The 17008-nt window shown below is 36.2% G+C and overlaps 2 protein-coding genes across 2 annotated transcripts in view; both read left to right on the top strand.

Moving 5' to 3' along the window:
* The window catches only part of LOC107588102 (glycogenin-1-like), a 15491-nt gene extending 15352 nt beyond the window's left edge, over window positions 1-139 (top strand). The window contains exon 7 of the mRNA XM_016276112.1: window positions 8-139. Within this exon, the coding sequence (XP_016131598.1) occupies window positions 8-139 (132 nt within the window). The remainder of the gene's footprint in view (window positions 1-7) is intronic.
* Window positions 140-2212: 2073 nt separating this feature from the next.
* Window positions 2213-14688, top strand: bdh1 (3-hydroxybutyrate dehydrogenase, type 1). Its single transcript, XM_016276111.1, has 5 exons — window positions 2213-2452; window positions 3888-3998; window positions 6424-6445; window positions 8981-9133; window positions 13177-14688. Exons 1-5 carry the CDS (start codon window positions 2240-2242, stop codon window positions 13641-13643), a joined length of 966 nt encoding a protein of 321 aa, XP_016131597.1. The 5' UTR covers window positions 2213-2239; the 3' UTR covers window positions 13644-14688.
* Window positions 14689-17008: the final 2320 nt, after the last annotated feature.

Raw genomic sequence — 17008 nt, 5'->3', positions numbered from 1 at the left:
TGCGGAGAGCGAGGAGCGTGTTCAGCCGCTCGTGTCCTCAGCGGAGCGCAAGCAGAGGTGGGAGCAGGGCCAGGCCGACTACATGGGAATAGACTCTTTCGACAACATTCAGAAAAAGCTTGACGTTTTCCTGAAATAAGAAGAACACAGAAGTTTGAGAGGGTATTCAGCTATGCAAGACTGTCACACTCTTTGTCTTCTTCATTCAAGCATTTAATGCTAACTTTACCTTTGAACCTCATGCAAAACGTGAATTCTGGCAGTGCATGGCAATTGTAATAGATAAAGGCCAGCTTTCTCTATCACTTGCTCGAAGTTTTCATGTTTGGAATGCACTTTCAGTCATTTTTCTGGACTTATACTGACACCTAGAGGTGAGGATTCCTGATCATACAATATACCAATGTACAAATGCTCAATTTATAGTGATAAATATACGTGACCCTGGAGCACAAAAGCAGTGTTGAGTCGCTGGGGGATATTTGTAGCAATAGCCAAAAATACATTGTACGAGTCAAAATGATTGATTTTTCTTTTATGCCAAAAATCATTAGGATATTAAATAAAGATCATGTTCCATGAAGATATTTAGTAAATGTCCTACTGTAAATATATCAGCTTAATGTTTGATTAGTAATATGCATTGCTAAGAACTTCATTTGGACAACTTTAAAGATGATTTTCTCAATATTTCGATTTTTTTTGCACCCTCAGATTCCAGATTTTCAAATAGTTGTATCTCGGCCAAATATGGTCTCGATCCTAACAAACCATACATACATGGAAGCTTATTTATTCAGCTTTTAGATGACGTATAAATCTCAATTTTGACAAATTGACACTTAAGGTCCAGGGTCACGCATACAATTTACAGACAAAAGTCCAGTATTGGGGTTCCCGAGTAACCCAGCTACTACTCTTAGTATCGAGGAGACATGTTCAATGTACATAAAACAGCTTTTATGAGTCTACTGTAACTGGATTGAGTTTCATCTCACATGTACAGGATTTTAAACATTTGAACAGTCATTTTCATTTCTTTAGAGATGACTGCTTTTTTACGGAGGAAAAAAAAAAGAACTGCAGCTTTAACTAGAGCAGATCATGTTGCCAATCCTAGCTCTTTTAAATCAAATATTCGTACTTTTTCATCAAGAAAAGCAAACTCCGAATGTGTGGTTGTATTTTGAATTCTTCTCTTTTTCTTCACCCGTTGTTGCTTCTTGACGGTCTGGTTGATCTGCTGCTCACATGCCGGATGGTGCCTTTTTGGATCTCGGTTTTCTTTTATTGCGTGTTTCAGGGCCATTGTCCCCTCTGGCTTCAAAATAAAACGTTCAAAATGATGATGAGTGAAATGTATTCTTTTTTTAAATGTTGTATTAATGTAATAGATAATGCATAAAATAATATTTGAGAAATAGAAACATTTAGACAATATTTGTGGAACATTATGAAAAAGAAAAGAAATCAGGAAATTATGAATTTATAAATTGTTACGACACACTGTCGTTGTTGGTGGAACGGCATCTTTACATGAATTATTTTAGTGTTTGTATTTATGAAATATTCTTATTTTCATGTATTTCTTAAGTCAAGCTAAATTATTTTATAGGCATTTTTAATAACAGAAGCAGCAAGCGTCACCTAGCGATACAGTCCTTGCGGTTTCTACTGTACAATAACAAATACATTCCTAGGCTATGATGAGATTACACTCCTTTCCTTGTTTTCAATCATACGATTTTTGTTACAGTTTTTCCATAAAGTTGTATTTATATTAAGGTTATATATAAATACTTATAATTATATTTATATGAATAAAAACATGTATTGACAAAAATATATAAGTAAATAATAATAACATTTATATTAATAAAAGATAATTATATAATTTATTGAACAATATATAATATTTCAGACGGAACCTTTTTTTTTAATGATTATTTTTCTTTTAATTACATTTGAAATGACCCAATACAAATATCCCAACACATTTTTTAAGTTAACATAATGATTATCATTAAATTAATAGATACGAAAACGCGTGCCTAACCTGTCGGCTTTTGTTTTGTAGCCTGTTATTGGCTGATGGACGTGGACTGTTGCTCTCGCTCTTGGCTCCGCCCCTCAAGTGCATTCGCCGTTTTTAATTGGTACGCGTCCTGTAATTTGCATAATTCATGAGACGTGGTTCTATGGCCCCGCCTCCGCCAGAGATGTCAACAGTCAGTTCAAGATGGCTGCGCTGCCGATGGTGAGGGTCGCGCTGCTCCTCGCGTTCTCGGTGTTTCTGACGCTCGTCCTGGGCTTCGGCTTGCCGTCTGTGCTCAACCTCTTCGCGCGATGCTGCGGCTTCCCCGAGGCGAGCGTCACGGAGAGCATAGTGCTGCTGTACGCGCTGTTCGTGCTGTATGTGGCCATGCCGCGTCTGCCCCGCGGGACACTGAAGGTAACGGTGCAGTGCGCTACTTACACAGCAACAAAAACTAACGGCATTCCACGTGGCGTGTAACGTTACGATATTATAGGAGATGTTATTCTCGGGCTGAAAATCTGTTTTTCACTCACATAAACATTGCACATTATAGCTTGCTCTCAAACACTGTTACAATCCTACAGCACCTTAAAGTGAGTGTTCTTTTGATTTTTGATTAAGTGTCTTATTCAATTACATCATGCACAAAAAAAGTGTATTTGTCCATTTTATTGAGTTCTGTAAACTTGTACCTCCAGTTCGGTTGTCATGCGAGTTCATTGTGCAGGACATAACGTTATGTATTATTACCATGCAATGTGTGTATGTATGATTGAGTGAGTGCGTGCAATGAAATATATTAATAATTAACTATCTTTGCCTTATATTATATAAGGCAAAGATAGTTAATTATTAAATATATTTCAACGTATTACTCATAAGTTATATGGAGTCCTAGTGATGAGTGATATCAACTTCTGTGCTTTTTTGCATTTATTTTTATATGCGTTTTTAATAATGCATATTTATTGTAATATTACCATTGTTATTACCATAAACCCGGAGGTACAAGGTTCCAAGATTACATATATCCAATGCATCTGTGGTATAAATGGTGCATGATGCAATGTGTATGTGTACCACGAAATATATGAATAATTAGTTTTGCCTTATATGGTGGCAAAGATAATTATAGAGCCCTAGTGATGAGCGATATGAATTTCTGTGTTTTTTTTTTTAAATATGTATATATGCAATGCATTTTGTATTTCAGTGCTCATGGACTTGCATTGTCATGGAAAGTGTTGACATATCTGAATTTTATAGGTTGCGAATTTATGGAAATTAATGACATACTTAAAAGTCCAGGAAATGTAGTGCTTTTTTTTTTATCTAGTTTTTTTTAATCCGTTAGATCTCAGTGCATGCAATTTCTATTTTTGTATTATTGTAAATACTTTATTTACATTAAATCAAATACTTTATTTTATTGAAATACTAACCAATAAATCTAAACGAGGTGATTGTTGAGCTGCAGTTTGTTGGTTGTTTATTTGGATCCCCATTAGTCTTACAAATAAATAAAAAAACACCACAATTTCACATCACAAAACTATACATCTTCAAATTGCAGTTGAGCAAACGCTGACAGAAACCAACTTTTCCATATATATGTTTTTTATTAACAATTATAGTTTAATTTAGCTTATTTTTTAAATCAATGCTGATTCTTGCATCAATGACTTATTCATTAATTTCAAATCACAGTTTGAAAGCCACTGATTTCGTAACACATTAAGAATTGCAGCTCAGTTGAGGACCGTTTTCTTCTTCTTCGCAGGTCAGAGAATTGTTGGCACATTCGCTTGCAGTTGCACAGTAGTAATATTGCATAATGTTTCCATCGTAGGTTGCAGGGAAAGCAGTGCTCGTTACCGGCTGTGACACTGGATTTGGACTGGCTTTGGCCAAGCACTTTCACAAGCTTGGTTTCATGGTGTTTGCAGGTTGTCTGTTTAAGGTAATGGTTCAACTATTTCTGCAGTTGATTTCTAAACATATATACTGTTGGTCGGAAGCAATTATTTTACATTTCACTCACCTATTTTCAAAAATAGTAGAGTGTTCCTTTAAATAACTCATTAAACTTCAAAAAGAAAAACTAATTCAAATATTTTTATTTATATTATTATTTTTTTAAATAATTTTTTAAGTTGTAGCAATTGTGTTGTGTCTTTATACTTCTATGTAGCTTTAATTTTCTAATCTTCTGTATAGCTTTAACAGATTTGCATCTAATATTTATATACATGGGTCAAAGACGTTAAGATGTTCGCATCAAAAGAGATTTGCAAAAGTGATTTTATGTCCATAGAAAGCACATTAAGTGTCTACTTTAAGGTTTCAAATGTTTTTGGAGGATAAAATGTCAATTTGGTTGAAATAATGTTACATTGTTATTCAGTGTAAAACAATATTTATGTAAAAATTCAAACATGCTTATTCTGGCTTGTACATATTAAAATGTAAAGGAGTAAAAGTTCTTACTGACAAATGGGCAAAACCTAGGATAGTGGCACATTAAAATAAATTACAAATTACAACTAATTAGTATTTGGGGTGAAAGTAATTAGTCTTTTAATGTGTCATAAATTTATGTTTGTTGTAAATATGCCTGAGAAGATTGTTACACTGAACGACACCTTAGTGGGTCTCTTCTGTAAATGCAATTAAATTGAACGGAATTAAATTTTTTGGGAAAAGAACAACATTTTAAAGCAGTATTACACTTATTGTTTTTATGCTTAAACCCTTTTTCGTCTTTGACCCACATGCTAAATTAATAAGATCTCTCCAATATAACTAATTAATTCAGTAACATGTGAAACCATGATAAAACCATTTTTGTTTGTGCCTTGTCATTTTATTTAATTCTTGAGCTTTATTTATTTATCTTCACAGTTTTAGTTTAGTAATTTTAGAACTTCAACTCATTTTCAGTCAGTTGCCAATGCAATATTTCTCATTTTAATTTGAATCTTTTTAAGTTTGTTTTCTAAAATGTATTTATATTTTATGTAATATTTTAGATTTAGATTTTATTTCAGCGTCACTTCAGTTAATTAATTATTTTTACAGTCACTTTTATATTTTTGAATGTTTATACAAAATGATATGCAGATTTAATGCTTTAGGGTTGTTTTTTCCAACATCAGAGCAGAATGACTTTGTATGATGTGTTAAAAATTGTTAAATGCATGTAAAACATTCATATCTTCACTTTGGCAATTTTATTTTATTTATTTTTTTTTTTAAATAGACCTGATCAAATTTATGCTGTTTGTTATTTTCCATATGTGATTTTTAGGTGTAAACAGTGATGAACAATTAATCTGAAGGTCAGGTGGGTGTGGCTAGATTAAAGCTGATTTGTTTAGAGAGAATAATGACCCCACCCCCTGCTGTCAATCACTGTGCCACACCCCTCACTAAACCACACCCACCAGATACAGCTGTATAGATTAATGATTGTTCATCACTCTTTATACCTGCTATAAACCATACGAATTGCTGATATGTGTGTTACAGATCAAACAGAAAATAAGCAGCATACATTTCCTTAAATATAGCACACTGTAAAAGTTGAATAGTTTACAAAACGCACTACTATTTACTGACTTGAACTCAGAACTGAAGCCGTGTGATCCTTGTTTCACAGATCTTTGATTTAAACACTCGAATATGATGAAATCAAATAAATCTCTAAACTGGAGCTTCTTATAAACTACTCACCTTAGCAGTTGTGTGGAGTCTGGCACTGAATTTTAGAGGTTCAATAATAAATCCTAAATTTATGAATGTTATTGTTCAAAATACAAGAAAGTTGTCTTACAAATTTTTGGGGCCAGGGGTTTTCAAACTCGGGCTCAGGGACCTCATGAGGGCACAGGAGGGCTATAGGGGGTATGAGAAATATTAAGGGGAAAACGATGCTACAAGACCGGGATGTCAAACTTAAGATATGAATTCAATGCATTTAACACAGTAATATATGTAATGCAGTAGCATTGATAGTATACTGACATTTTGGTTTCTAAAGTTTGAAAGCATTAGATCACTTGGAAAGATTTTATTCCGCTAACAGCCCTACTTATGCATAATTGTGTAAAAAAAAAAAAGCAAAAATGTTCATAAATTGAAGAACACTATACTGTAATTAACTCCGAGACGACAGAAAGTAGTGCAGAGGAAACATCAGCTAAACCAGCAAGATCAAGATAAAAGTCCTGCTTCTGAAACTAATTGGCCAAACAGGAAAGCTTACTGGATGAATACAATATAAATAAGCATACTGAATACAAAAAGAAATATAATAATAATTTTCGCAAGTGCTTTTTTCCTCAGAATTGCATGATATAAACTCACAATTCTGACTTTTTTCTCAGAATTATTGCGAGTTAGTCAGAAGTGCGAGATAAAAAAAGTTTTCCATATAGATCCTCCCATGTTAATACTGAAATCCATCACAAAATAAAACTGTCAACTTAAGATTTCTTCTTGTAATGTTTTTAAGCTCACTACATAATTACCCATTTGCCAGATTTCCAAAAGCAAGTTTGTTTTTATCCATTTTTAAAATGTGGTAAACCTGTAACTGGTAAACCAGTTTGTAGTTCTGATAATACTGTAATTTAAATGCTACCAGTTTGCAATAAAAGCAGCATAACAGACTGTTTTTGTACAGCTAAAATAACTGAAAGTCAATGACACCAGACGCGTCACACATTCAAGCAACAAACCGCCACCCCGCTCTTACTTTAAAAGAGTGCTGAATGTAATTGGTTTGATTGTACTAAAGCAGGAATCCTCAAATCTGGCCCATGAGATCCAGGCTGCGTTCCAGTCCATTTTTTTATGCCCTTCACTCGCAAACTTCCCTCCGTCTCGTTCACTCGGATGTATGTCATTGATTACGTTACACGAGTGCCCACTACTGGTGGAACCCTTGGAATGTGCTGAACTGGAACGTCCCAAGCACTTGATCACTTAGAATCTGCTATGGAGTTGGTTTATTGTTTACATGTTTCCCCTTACAAATTTGTTTGGTGCAGCATTCTATATGTATATAGATATGCTTGGGCTGTTATAAATATTAAAAAAAAAAAAACATTCATATATTATAGAGTTGTTTGGGGTGGGGATAAATTAAACGCGATCTGCGATGACATCATAGTCATGTTGCATTGTGGTCTATGGCGCGGCCTGAAGTGTGCATATGAAGCAGACTCGCTCCCTCGGTCAAAATCGAGGGGTCGAGGGTATGTCCATGTAAACTTCCCTCGTCCACTTGACGAAGTGGAATGCACTTCAAAATGGCAGTGGGGATTCCCCCGAGGGTAAGTGCTTAGGGAAGTTGGCGAGTGCATGTCTAAAAGTGAACTGGAACGCAGCCCCACTGTCCTGCAGAGTTTAGCTCTAACCCTAATCAAACACACCCGAGCATGCTAATCAATGTCTTTGGGATCATTAGAAAAATAACAGGTAGGCGAGTTTGATCAGGGTTGGAGCTAAACTCTGCAGCGCATTGGCCCTCCAGAGCAAGATTTGAGGAACCCTGTACTAAAGCATAAGATCATAGCATGTTTCCTAAATATCTAAAAGCATATTGAATTCACATACTTGTTTCTTTGAAAAGCAATGCTGCAGCCAGTTATTTTACTTTGAAATGTGCGTTCAGTGTCGAATGTCTGTTTTTGTTTTGGTCTGTGTGACTCCGCCCACTGCCAATTCACCCAATAGTATTTCGACACACCGGGTTGCCAGTTGGTGGAAAACCGAGCATATTGCAGCAAAGGAAGCCAGTAAACGAACTGGGTCAGAGATCACAGATTCTACCCGACCTAAAAATCTGAGAAGGGTATAACTGCAGCCTGGAGATCTCCAAATAGGGGCGGGAACTCCAAAATGGGGCGTGGCTTCCTCCCATTGACAGACAGGCACATGACACGCATGCCCCCCAATCCACTTCAGTGCAAACTCCGCCCCACAGCGGATTCTAAAGATTTTATTGGTTGTCAATTAAAGGGTTGATTTCCTACACTATGCTACAAAAACATACCCCACACCTGACCCTAACCAGTGAAATTGATTGCACGGCAGGATTGGCGCTGAATAGCGTGGTAAAGAAAGTTGCAGTTCAGGAGATAAACAGTTAATAAGATTATGCGATATGAGATCATTCTGTAACTCCCAAACCGGACAATGGCACCTTTTTTGTTACACCCAGCGTCACTACCCCCTCCTACCCTGCGAATTTCGAGCCCTGGGACGCCCCCGTTGCTTAGAACAAAGCTATAGAGTAAAATCGTTCCCCTGCGCTGCGCTGGGACGGCTCGCGGGAGAGCTCGTGGGTGATTCTCGTTTATTAAGCATAGGTTCAAACTCCAGTCCGAACACCACTGGCCACGAGCTTTGGGCTCTGCTCTCATGGAGAATATTTATTTATATAGCATATTTTATTTTAGATGAACTAGAAACAAATGTTTAATTTATACAGTTTTATTTTGAAATGTAAGTCAATAACAATTGGCTGGAGCCAGAGCCAATGGTGAAAGTCTTTGCACGAGGAGACCCACCCATTTTGAAGGTTCTGCCCACTTTTGGAGTTCACGCCCCATTTTGGAGATCTCCTGTCTGCAGTTATAGCTACTTGAAAAATCTGGCAACCCCTGTGAGGGTGGAGTCTGAGGAGGAGGGGGTGGGATAAGCAACACTTTCCAATATTTCTAATTTGGACTGCAGTACCGTATTCAACCACTAGCTGTCAATATAACATACTGCACCTTTAAAAATAAGGAGAAGCTATTAGATTTCATAATTAAAAATGGTGAGCAGAAAAAGTTTTGTATATTTACTCATGTTATATATTTGTTCATAACCATGTGAATTGAATCAGGATGTCTGATCAGTGAGTTTAAGGGGGTTTGTGATTCTATCTTGCAGGTCTGTGGGCTGTGGTCAACAATGCTGGTATCTCCACATTCGGTGAGGTGGAGTTCACAACCATGGACACATATAAGCAGGTTTCAGAGGTCAACCTGTGGGGCACCATCAGAGTAACCAAAGCCTTCCTGCCTCTCATCCGCAGGGCTAAAGGTAAAGTAATGCACACACTCCATGCAGTCCAAGTGCGTCTTCCTGCGGTCAACCTACTTGGAGAATGTTGCAGGCCTTTTGGTTGTGAGGAACTTGTGGGTATAGATATGTAATTTGGCGGAGTTTAACTGAAGAGTTTATTCTGCAGACAGATGTTAATGTTTCTCTACAGTTTCCACTCCTGCTAGTCTGCCACTTAAAGGAATGTTTGGATCTGAATGGATCAATGGTTAAAGCAAATGGACTTTGGAGTGTATTGCCTGACAAACACTTGTGATTTCCGTGAATGTTATTTTTTAAGTATATTTTGTATGATATATGATTTCGACATTGGAGCTTCATAATTATAATTTTATATGTGGTTAATAAATAAATATATACGGTTAATAGTCCCGGGGCTCGAAATTCTCAGGGTAGTGACACTGGGTGTAACTAAAAAGGTGCCATTGTCCGGTTGGGGAGTTACGGAATTCTCATCGCATAATCTTATTAACCGTTAGATATATAAATTTTATGTATACATTTTAATAGATATTTTTCCATATTCAAAAAAAAAAAAAAAGTACAAAGATTAACACGCGTTACAAACTCAAAACGGTTTGTGTTCAGCAGTACTGAACAGTTTAATTAGTTTAAAGGGGTCATATGATGCTTTTTTTAAAGATCATTATTTGGTGTAACAGAATATGTTGACATGCTTTAATGTTCAAAAAACACATTATTTTTCAAATACTGTACATTATTGTAGGTCCTCTATGCCCTGCCTCTCTCAAACGCTTCGTTTTCTACAAAGCCCCTCCTTCCGACAAGCGCAGTCTGCTCTGATTGGCCAGCTGACCCAGTGCATTGTGATTGGCCGAACACCGCAAGCACTCGTCGGAAATGTAACGCCCCTTACCATAATCGCAGCTTCATCTTTCAAAATAAATGTAAAGACAGAGCCCGAAAGGGGAACAGAGTCTCGTGACAGACACAGTGATGAAGCTGGTATGTGTTTGCAGCACACAAGCCACGGTTAAGACAACTGACTCCACTGTGATGTGACGCTCTCCCTCCCTCCCTCTCACACACGCACGTAACAAAACAGTAGCTGACTCAGAAGCGCCAGATTGTCATAGCAAAGTCAGAATTACCTCCTCTCCAAGCTTCAAAACTTGAAATCGCATCATATGACCCCTTTAAACATTTTAATGTTATTTGTGACCCTGAACCACAAAACCAGTCATAAGGTTCAATGTTTTGAAATTGAGATTTATAGATCATCTCAAAGTTGAATAAATAAGCTTTCCATTTATGTATGGTTTGTTAGGATAGGACAATATTTGGCCGAGATACAACTATTTGAAAATCTGGAATCTGAGGGTGCAAAAACAAACAAAAAAAAAAAATTCACCTTTTAAAGTTGTCCAAATGAAGTTCTTAGCAGTGCATATTACTAATCAAATTTAAGTTGATATTTACAATAGAAAATTTACTAAATATCTTCACAGAACATGATCTTTACTAAATATCCTAATGATTTTTGGCATAATTTTTTTTATAATTTTGACCCATACAATGTATTGTTGGCTATTGCTACAAATATACCTGTGCTACTTCTGACTGCTTTTGTGCTCCAGGGTCACATTTATGAACCTCACTTGTATGTAATATATAAATGAATACACTACCATTTAAAAGTTTGCAGTCAGTTAGATTTTTATTTATAATGTTACAAAACTTGAAATCGCATCATATGACCCCTTTAAACATTTTAATGTTATTTGTGACCCTGAACCACAAAACCAGTCATAAGGTTCAATGTTTTGAAATTGAGATTTATAGATCATCTCAAAGTTGAATAAATAAGCTTTCCATTTATGTATGGTTTGTTAGGATAGGACAATATTTGGCCGAGATACAACTATTTGAAAATCTGGAATCTGAGGGTGCAAAAACAAACAAAAAAAAAAAATTCACCTTTTAAAGTTGTCCAAATGAAGTTCTTAGCAGTGCATATTACTAATCAAATTTAAGTTGATATTTACAATAGAAAATTTACTAAATATCTTCACAGAACATGATCTTTACTAAATATCCTAATGATTTTTGGCATAATTTTTTTTATAATTTTGACCCATACAATGTATTGTTGGCTATTGCTACAAATATACCTGTGCTACTTCTGACTGCTTTTGTGCTCCAGGGTCACATTTATGAACCTCACTTGTATGTAATATATAAATGAATACACTACCATTTAAAAGTTTGCAGTCAGTTAGATTTTTATTTATAATGTTACAGAAGATTTCTGTAAGGATGTTCTTTTGAACTTCCGATTCATTAAATAATCCTAAAAAGAAATGCATCATGGTTTCCACTAGGGATGCACGATATATCGGCCACCATATCGGTATCGGCCAAAATTTTCATATCGGTGCATCCCTAGTTTCCACAAAAAATATGAAGTGGCACAACTGTTTGTAACATTGATAATAATCAGGGGCCTCATTTAGAACCGTTGCGTACGCACAAAGCCTGCCCTGAACGAAGCGTACGCCACTTCCGATGCAAAAGATGGGATTTATAAAAAAAACAAACCTGATGGAAAAAAAGTGTGCACCTGCACGCAAACTCTGACCCATGCGTACAGACTTTTTTTCCTGGAGAGAAAAGTAATATAGTAAACAACTAAACTGTTTTCATTCCACTCATTAATGGAGATAAGCACGGAAATTACATAGTCATTACGTAGAAGTTAAACCACAATGATATGAATTTAGACATAGCCTATTTGTAACGGATGCGCTTGCTGTGGTATGTTGTGTTTTAATGACCGCAACGAGTACTATAGGTGCATAATTTCTTTAAACTAAACTGCACCTCATGTTATGAGAAAGTATTTTTAGCGAGAATTGATGCGCACTTACTTCGATATTGTGGCGGACACTGCTGGATTCGGTGGAACGGTTTGAATAGGTCCAATGATAATAGCTTACTGTACAACCACAGCTGCACAACATTATGAAAAATACCACTGTATTTGAACGATACATCTTGAAGAAAACGGTAAGATTTGCACGTGTCCTTTTTAAAATACTTTGTCAATGACGCGCAGAGTCAGATAATTGGATTTGCACTGCAATAAATATAGGCCTATATTTTTCCACTAAAAATAGCGAAAAGAGGTTCACCTTATCAGCAAAACTGCATTAAATTTAATTTGATTTTTGATTTATTTATTTTTTAAACAATTGAAATATTATTTGGCTTGTGGAAATGAACGAGATCAACTCCATTCTAAATTATTTTTCTGAGAACCATTTTAAACAGTTTATGGATATTTTGATATTCTAAAACAAAGATACTGGATGATTTTTAGCAATAAAAAGGAATGTGTATGGCACAAATGGCATTTATTACGGTGCCCGTAAGGTGACATGTCCGGTTCACTTAGTTTTGTCGTGGCCACGAGATGATATTCAATTGAGGGAACGCAGGTTTATGCAGGACCACGAGAAAAAGGTCGTTCCCTCAACATAGCACTATATACATTTATAGTCCGTATCTCATATTTCATTCTTGTACCTTTGACGGTGTTAAACATGGTGTCACGTGGATGGGATTATGCATAGAAATGATATGCAGATGAGGTTATGCATAGTAAAACTAGGCGTTAGAAGCTCCATATATGGTGATTTCGGGGAGGAGTCGGGGTGGAGATGCACGTACGCACAATCTTCCCCTGACTGGATTGATGAAGGGATTGTTGCGCAGGTTCTGGCGTACGCATGGTTTTATAAATCTGAAAACTTTTGAGCGTACGCAAGATCTAGCTTTCGTCGGCCCTCCACTTTAGGATGAAATCTATTTTTATAAATAAGACCCCAGAAATGTTTCTCGAGCAGCAAATCACCATATTAGAATGATTTCTGAAGGATCATGTGACACTGAAGACTGGAGGAATGATGCTGAATTTTTTTTTTTAATTAAATAAAATATATTCACATAGAATTTTTTTTTTTTTTTGTAATAATATTTGACTCTTTGTCTTTTGGTCACAGGTCGCGTGGTGAACATCGCCAGCATGTATGGCAGGATGGGAAACGCTCTCCGATCCCCTTACTGTGTATCCAAATACGGAGTGGAGGCTTTTTCTGACTGTCTCAGGTATGAAATGAAGGTTTGGAATGTCAAAGTTTCCGTCATTGAGCCAGGAAACTTTATCGTGGCCACGGGTATCCTGACACGTGACATAGTCACGACAACAGCAGAGAAGCTCTGGAAGGAGGCGCCCCCTGGTGTCCAGGAGGACTATGGGAAAGCTCACTTTGAGCAGTACATGGCTCTCATGCGTTCCTACTGCAACAGCGGCCAGCGAGAGATCGAGCCAGTCTTAGACGACGTCACAGATGCAATCACATCCAAACGGCCATACAAACGGTACAACCCCATGGAGCCGCACTGGTGGATCCGCATGCAAATAATGACCCACCTTCCTGCGGCCATCTCAGACAGACTCTACTTCTAATGAGATGCCAACTTCCAATGTTCGTCACAGGGTGAATCAATGAATTAATATATGCCATATTGATCATAATCAAATTAGTATACAATCTTTTAAATAATAATAAAAAAAAAAAAAAAAAAAAAAAAAAAAAAAGAGAATTGGCATACAATCTTAAATTTGGGGAAAAAAAATAAATCACAAATCTCAAAAGGAATATTCTAGGTAAAATACAAGTAAAACTATGTGTGATACCACAGGACATAAGACAAGTCAACATTATTTTGTCCAAAATATTCCCTTAAAGGGATAGTTCACCCAAAAATGAAAATTTGCGGTTCATTTCCTCATCCTCCGGTCATCCAAGATGTAGGTGACTATTTTTTTACAGTATAACAGTAAAGAAGATTTTTAGCTGAAACCGTGGTCCTTGGTGATTCATAAAATTCAAGTCACCAGCTGCTATCACTTTGAGTCAAAAAAAAAAAAAAAAAAAAAAACCCATACAGGCAAAATCAAATTAATACCAGTTGCTCCTGATAATATATAGAGGTCTTATAAAGCAAAACAATCAATTTGTGCAAGGAACTAAACATTGTTTATTATTATCAACATTACGGCACCTTAGGAGCCTTAGGCACTCTGGTCATGTTCAGTTTCTTGCACAGACTGATTGTTTCGCTTCATAAGATTTTAATATATATTGTCAGGAGCCACTGGTATTAATTGTGTTCCTGTATGGCTTTTGTGACAAAGTACCGGTAGCTGTTAACTGGCATTTAATGAATCACCAAGCAAATTTTCATTTTTGGGTGAACTATACCTTTAAGTTTGAATGTATGCACTTTGATTCACTTTATCGTATTTTAGGCTCGTTAATGGTTAAGTATTCTGGAAATGTGAACACTTTTCAGTATTTTGATTTGGTCACGCAGACATTTCCATAGAGCGATCCCGAATCACCAGAGGCCTGAAGCAGTGAAAAACAGCATTATACAGCGCGTCCCGGCTGGCTGCTGATGTGGCAGATGTCTTCGTGTGGCTCTTTTCATTGAAAGGATGAAACCAAAAAAAAATATATAAATTAACAAGAGAGGATGCCTGAGGTAAATGGGCTGCTTTCTTAGCAGAAACGATAAGAGTGAGGGGCTTAAAGAGTTATAGGGTCAACACATATTCCCTTATGAGCATTCCCTTTATGAGCGTTTCTTCCAAGAATCTGAATGATTCAGTTTTGAGGTATTATGGGATCACTTGCCATCCACTTTAACAAATTTTGTGCTGAAACATTCCGAGTGTTGAAATTAACAATGTATACATATGCATCATCCCAATTTGCTGGTTTGTAAGAATAATAAGAATGGTAAAAAGGACCACATTATACATTTCTGAACCAGAACCCATTTAAATGTGCTTGGAAGCATTAAAGCCTCTACATAAATTTACTACTTTATTTTTATTATAACTTTTTATTTTGAAATTTAAGGATTAGACAATTAACAACTGCTGTGGTAGTTTCAGCCTTGCATTGCATGCTTACTTAAATGATTGAAATTCGTTAGAGAATTGTCACAAACCACTACTCGTTCCGTAGTGCAAGGGCTAATAGGCATTATTAGCCTAAACACCTCATATATACACTGAAAAAAAAAATACTAAATTTAAGGTACGTGGTTGCAAACAATTAATTGGCTACATTTAAAAAAAAAAAAAAAACCTCGAGTTAGTCAACTGAATTTGTTTATTTAAATGTAGCTCAAATAAATGGATTGCAACCACTTACCTTAAAACATTTTAGTAAATTCAATGAATAATTTTTTTTCAGTGTAGTATGGCATTTGGAAACACTAGGATTTGGGATTCACCAATGCTGATTTTACAAGCTATATACAATAGGATGGATTGCATGAGGACAGGAATGTCATCAATGACACTAGAGGGAGGAGTTGAGTTGGCATCTGTAGCCATCAAGCTCTTTCAAAAGAAAAACACTAACAGTTTTATCAAATAGTCCATCAAGTTACGTCTTTGCTCTCTCTACACATAATGTAATTGCTTAATAAGGACCAAGTGTTTGCATGGCTTTCTTGATTTTTTGTGACTGAAAACCAGTAAAGTGTATGCAAGTTTCTGGACATTCTACAAGATTAGTTGAGAAACTTCCATTACAGTTTGCCTTATATTTATTATAACTTACTGCATGTTGCAACGTGATACAGAATGCACAGCATTCACATCTAATATTTTAGGGATTTTCACCGGCTTTGGTTGTGAAATCATGGGGAGTACATTTATTATTTAGGGAACTATGCAGACGCAAGTAATTTCACTGGTAATGGTCACACGGTGCCCCGGCTGTTCTCTATCAAGTCCTTTCTCTTCCTATAGCTGACATGTTTCACATTGTTTCAGTATGAATATTGCCTGTTTCTTGTCTTAATTTTCTCATGCACAGCATGTGTAAAGTCATTATGATTCCCAGCAGGTCTTCATTAAATGCCAGCAATATCATTTCCATAGCAGTGGAACACAAAGTCATGCAGAATAACTTATTTCAAATGACATTTACTCATTAAGCCTTTATATGCAGATTTAACCTCTGAAATTGTAACACCGCATTTATGCTCTGGATGACATTAAAGAGATATCAAAATAGATTGATGTAGTTTATTTCTTCCTTTGTACAGTCTAAACTCTTTACGGAGACAGTGAGCATACAACTACATTTGATTTTCACAGCACCTTCAGCCCCATTTACAGAAACGGTTCACTCATAGTTCAGACAAAATGAGGTTACGTAATAAAACTGGTAAATTCAGCCCACACCATCAACTATGCATGCTTTTCAGTAGAGGATCTAAGGGCCTGAATTCAGAATTCATTCTTTTGTAACAAAATTAAGTTCATAAAGGCAATGCTTTCTCAAGTATTCCTTTTCTCAGATAGCTTGAATAAAAATCCAAAGGGTAGATGGAGAAATTTACTTTCCAATATTCCAGGTTTTAGTAACTTTTGGAGATAAAATGTTGGCAATTTAGCCAAAACCTAGTGCAGATGTGTTACAATGCTACATAATTCAATGCATTGTCCAAGCTTGGATGTCTAAAGAGCTCAAATCACTTACCACATGTTCCCAAAAGTAAGGACAGAAAATCTATTTGGTCACAACTTGTAGAAAAAAAATGCTAATGAAGTCTACATGATTGATAACAATACCACTTTCAATTTCTAGGTACCTCATAAGCTGACAGGTATATCTAGCAGTCTACAGCACAGGTATACTCTTATATCCAGCACAAATACTAATAGGTAACCATGTTTGCTGGGCCTGCTTACCTTAGTCAAGAGTAGATGCAATATTTGACACAAATTAAAGATGTGAAGCAAAG

The sequence above is a fragment of the Sinocyclocheilus grahami genome, unplaced genomic scaffold (assembly GCF_001515645.1).
Source record: "Sinocyclocheilus grahami isolate Dianchi unplaced genomic scaffold, SAMN03320097.WGS_v1.1 scaffold98.1, whole genome shotgun sequence".
Lineage (NCBI taxonomy): Eukaryota > Metazoa > Chordata > Actinopteri > Cypriniformes > Cyprinidae > Sinocyclocheilus > Sinocyclocheilus grahami.
This window is presented reverse-complemented; position numbering and strand designations above follow the sequence as displayed.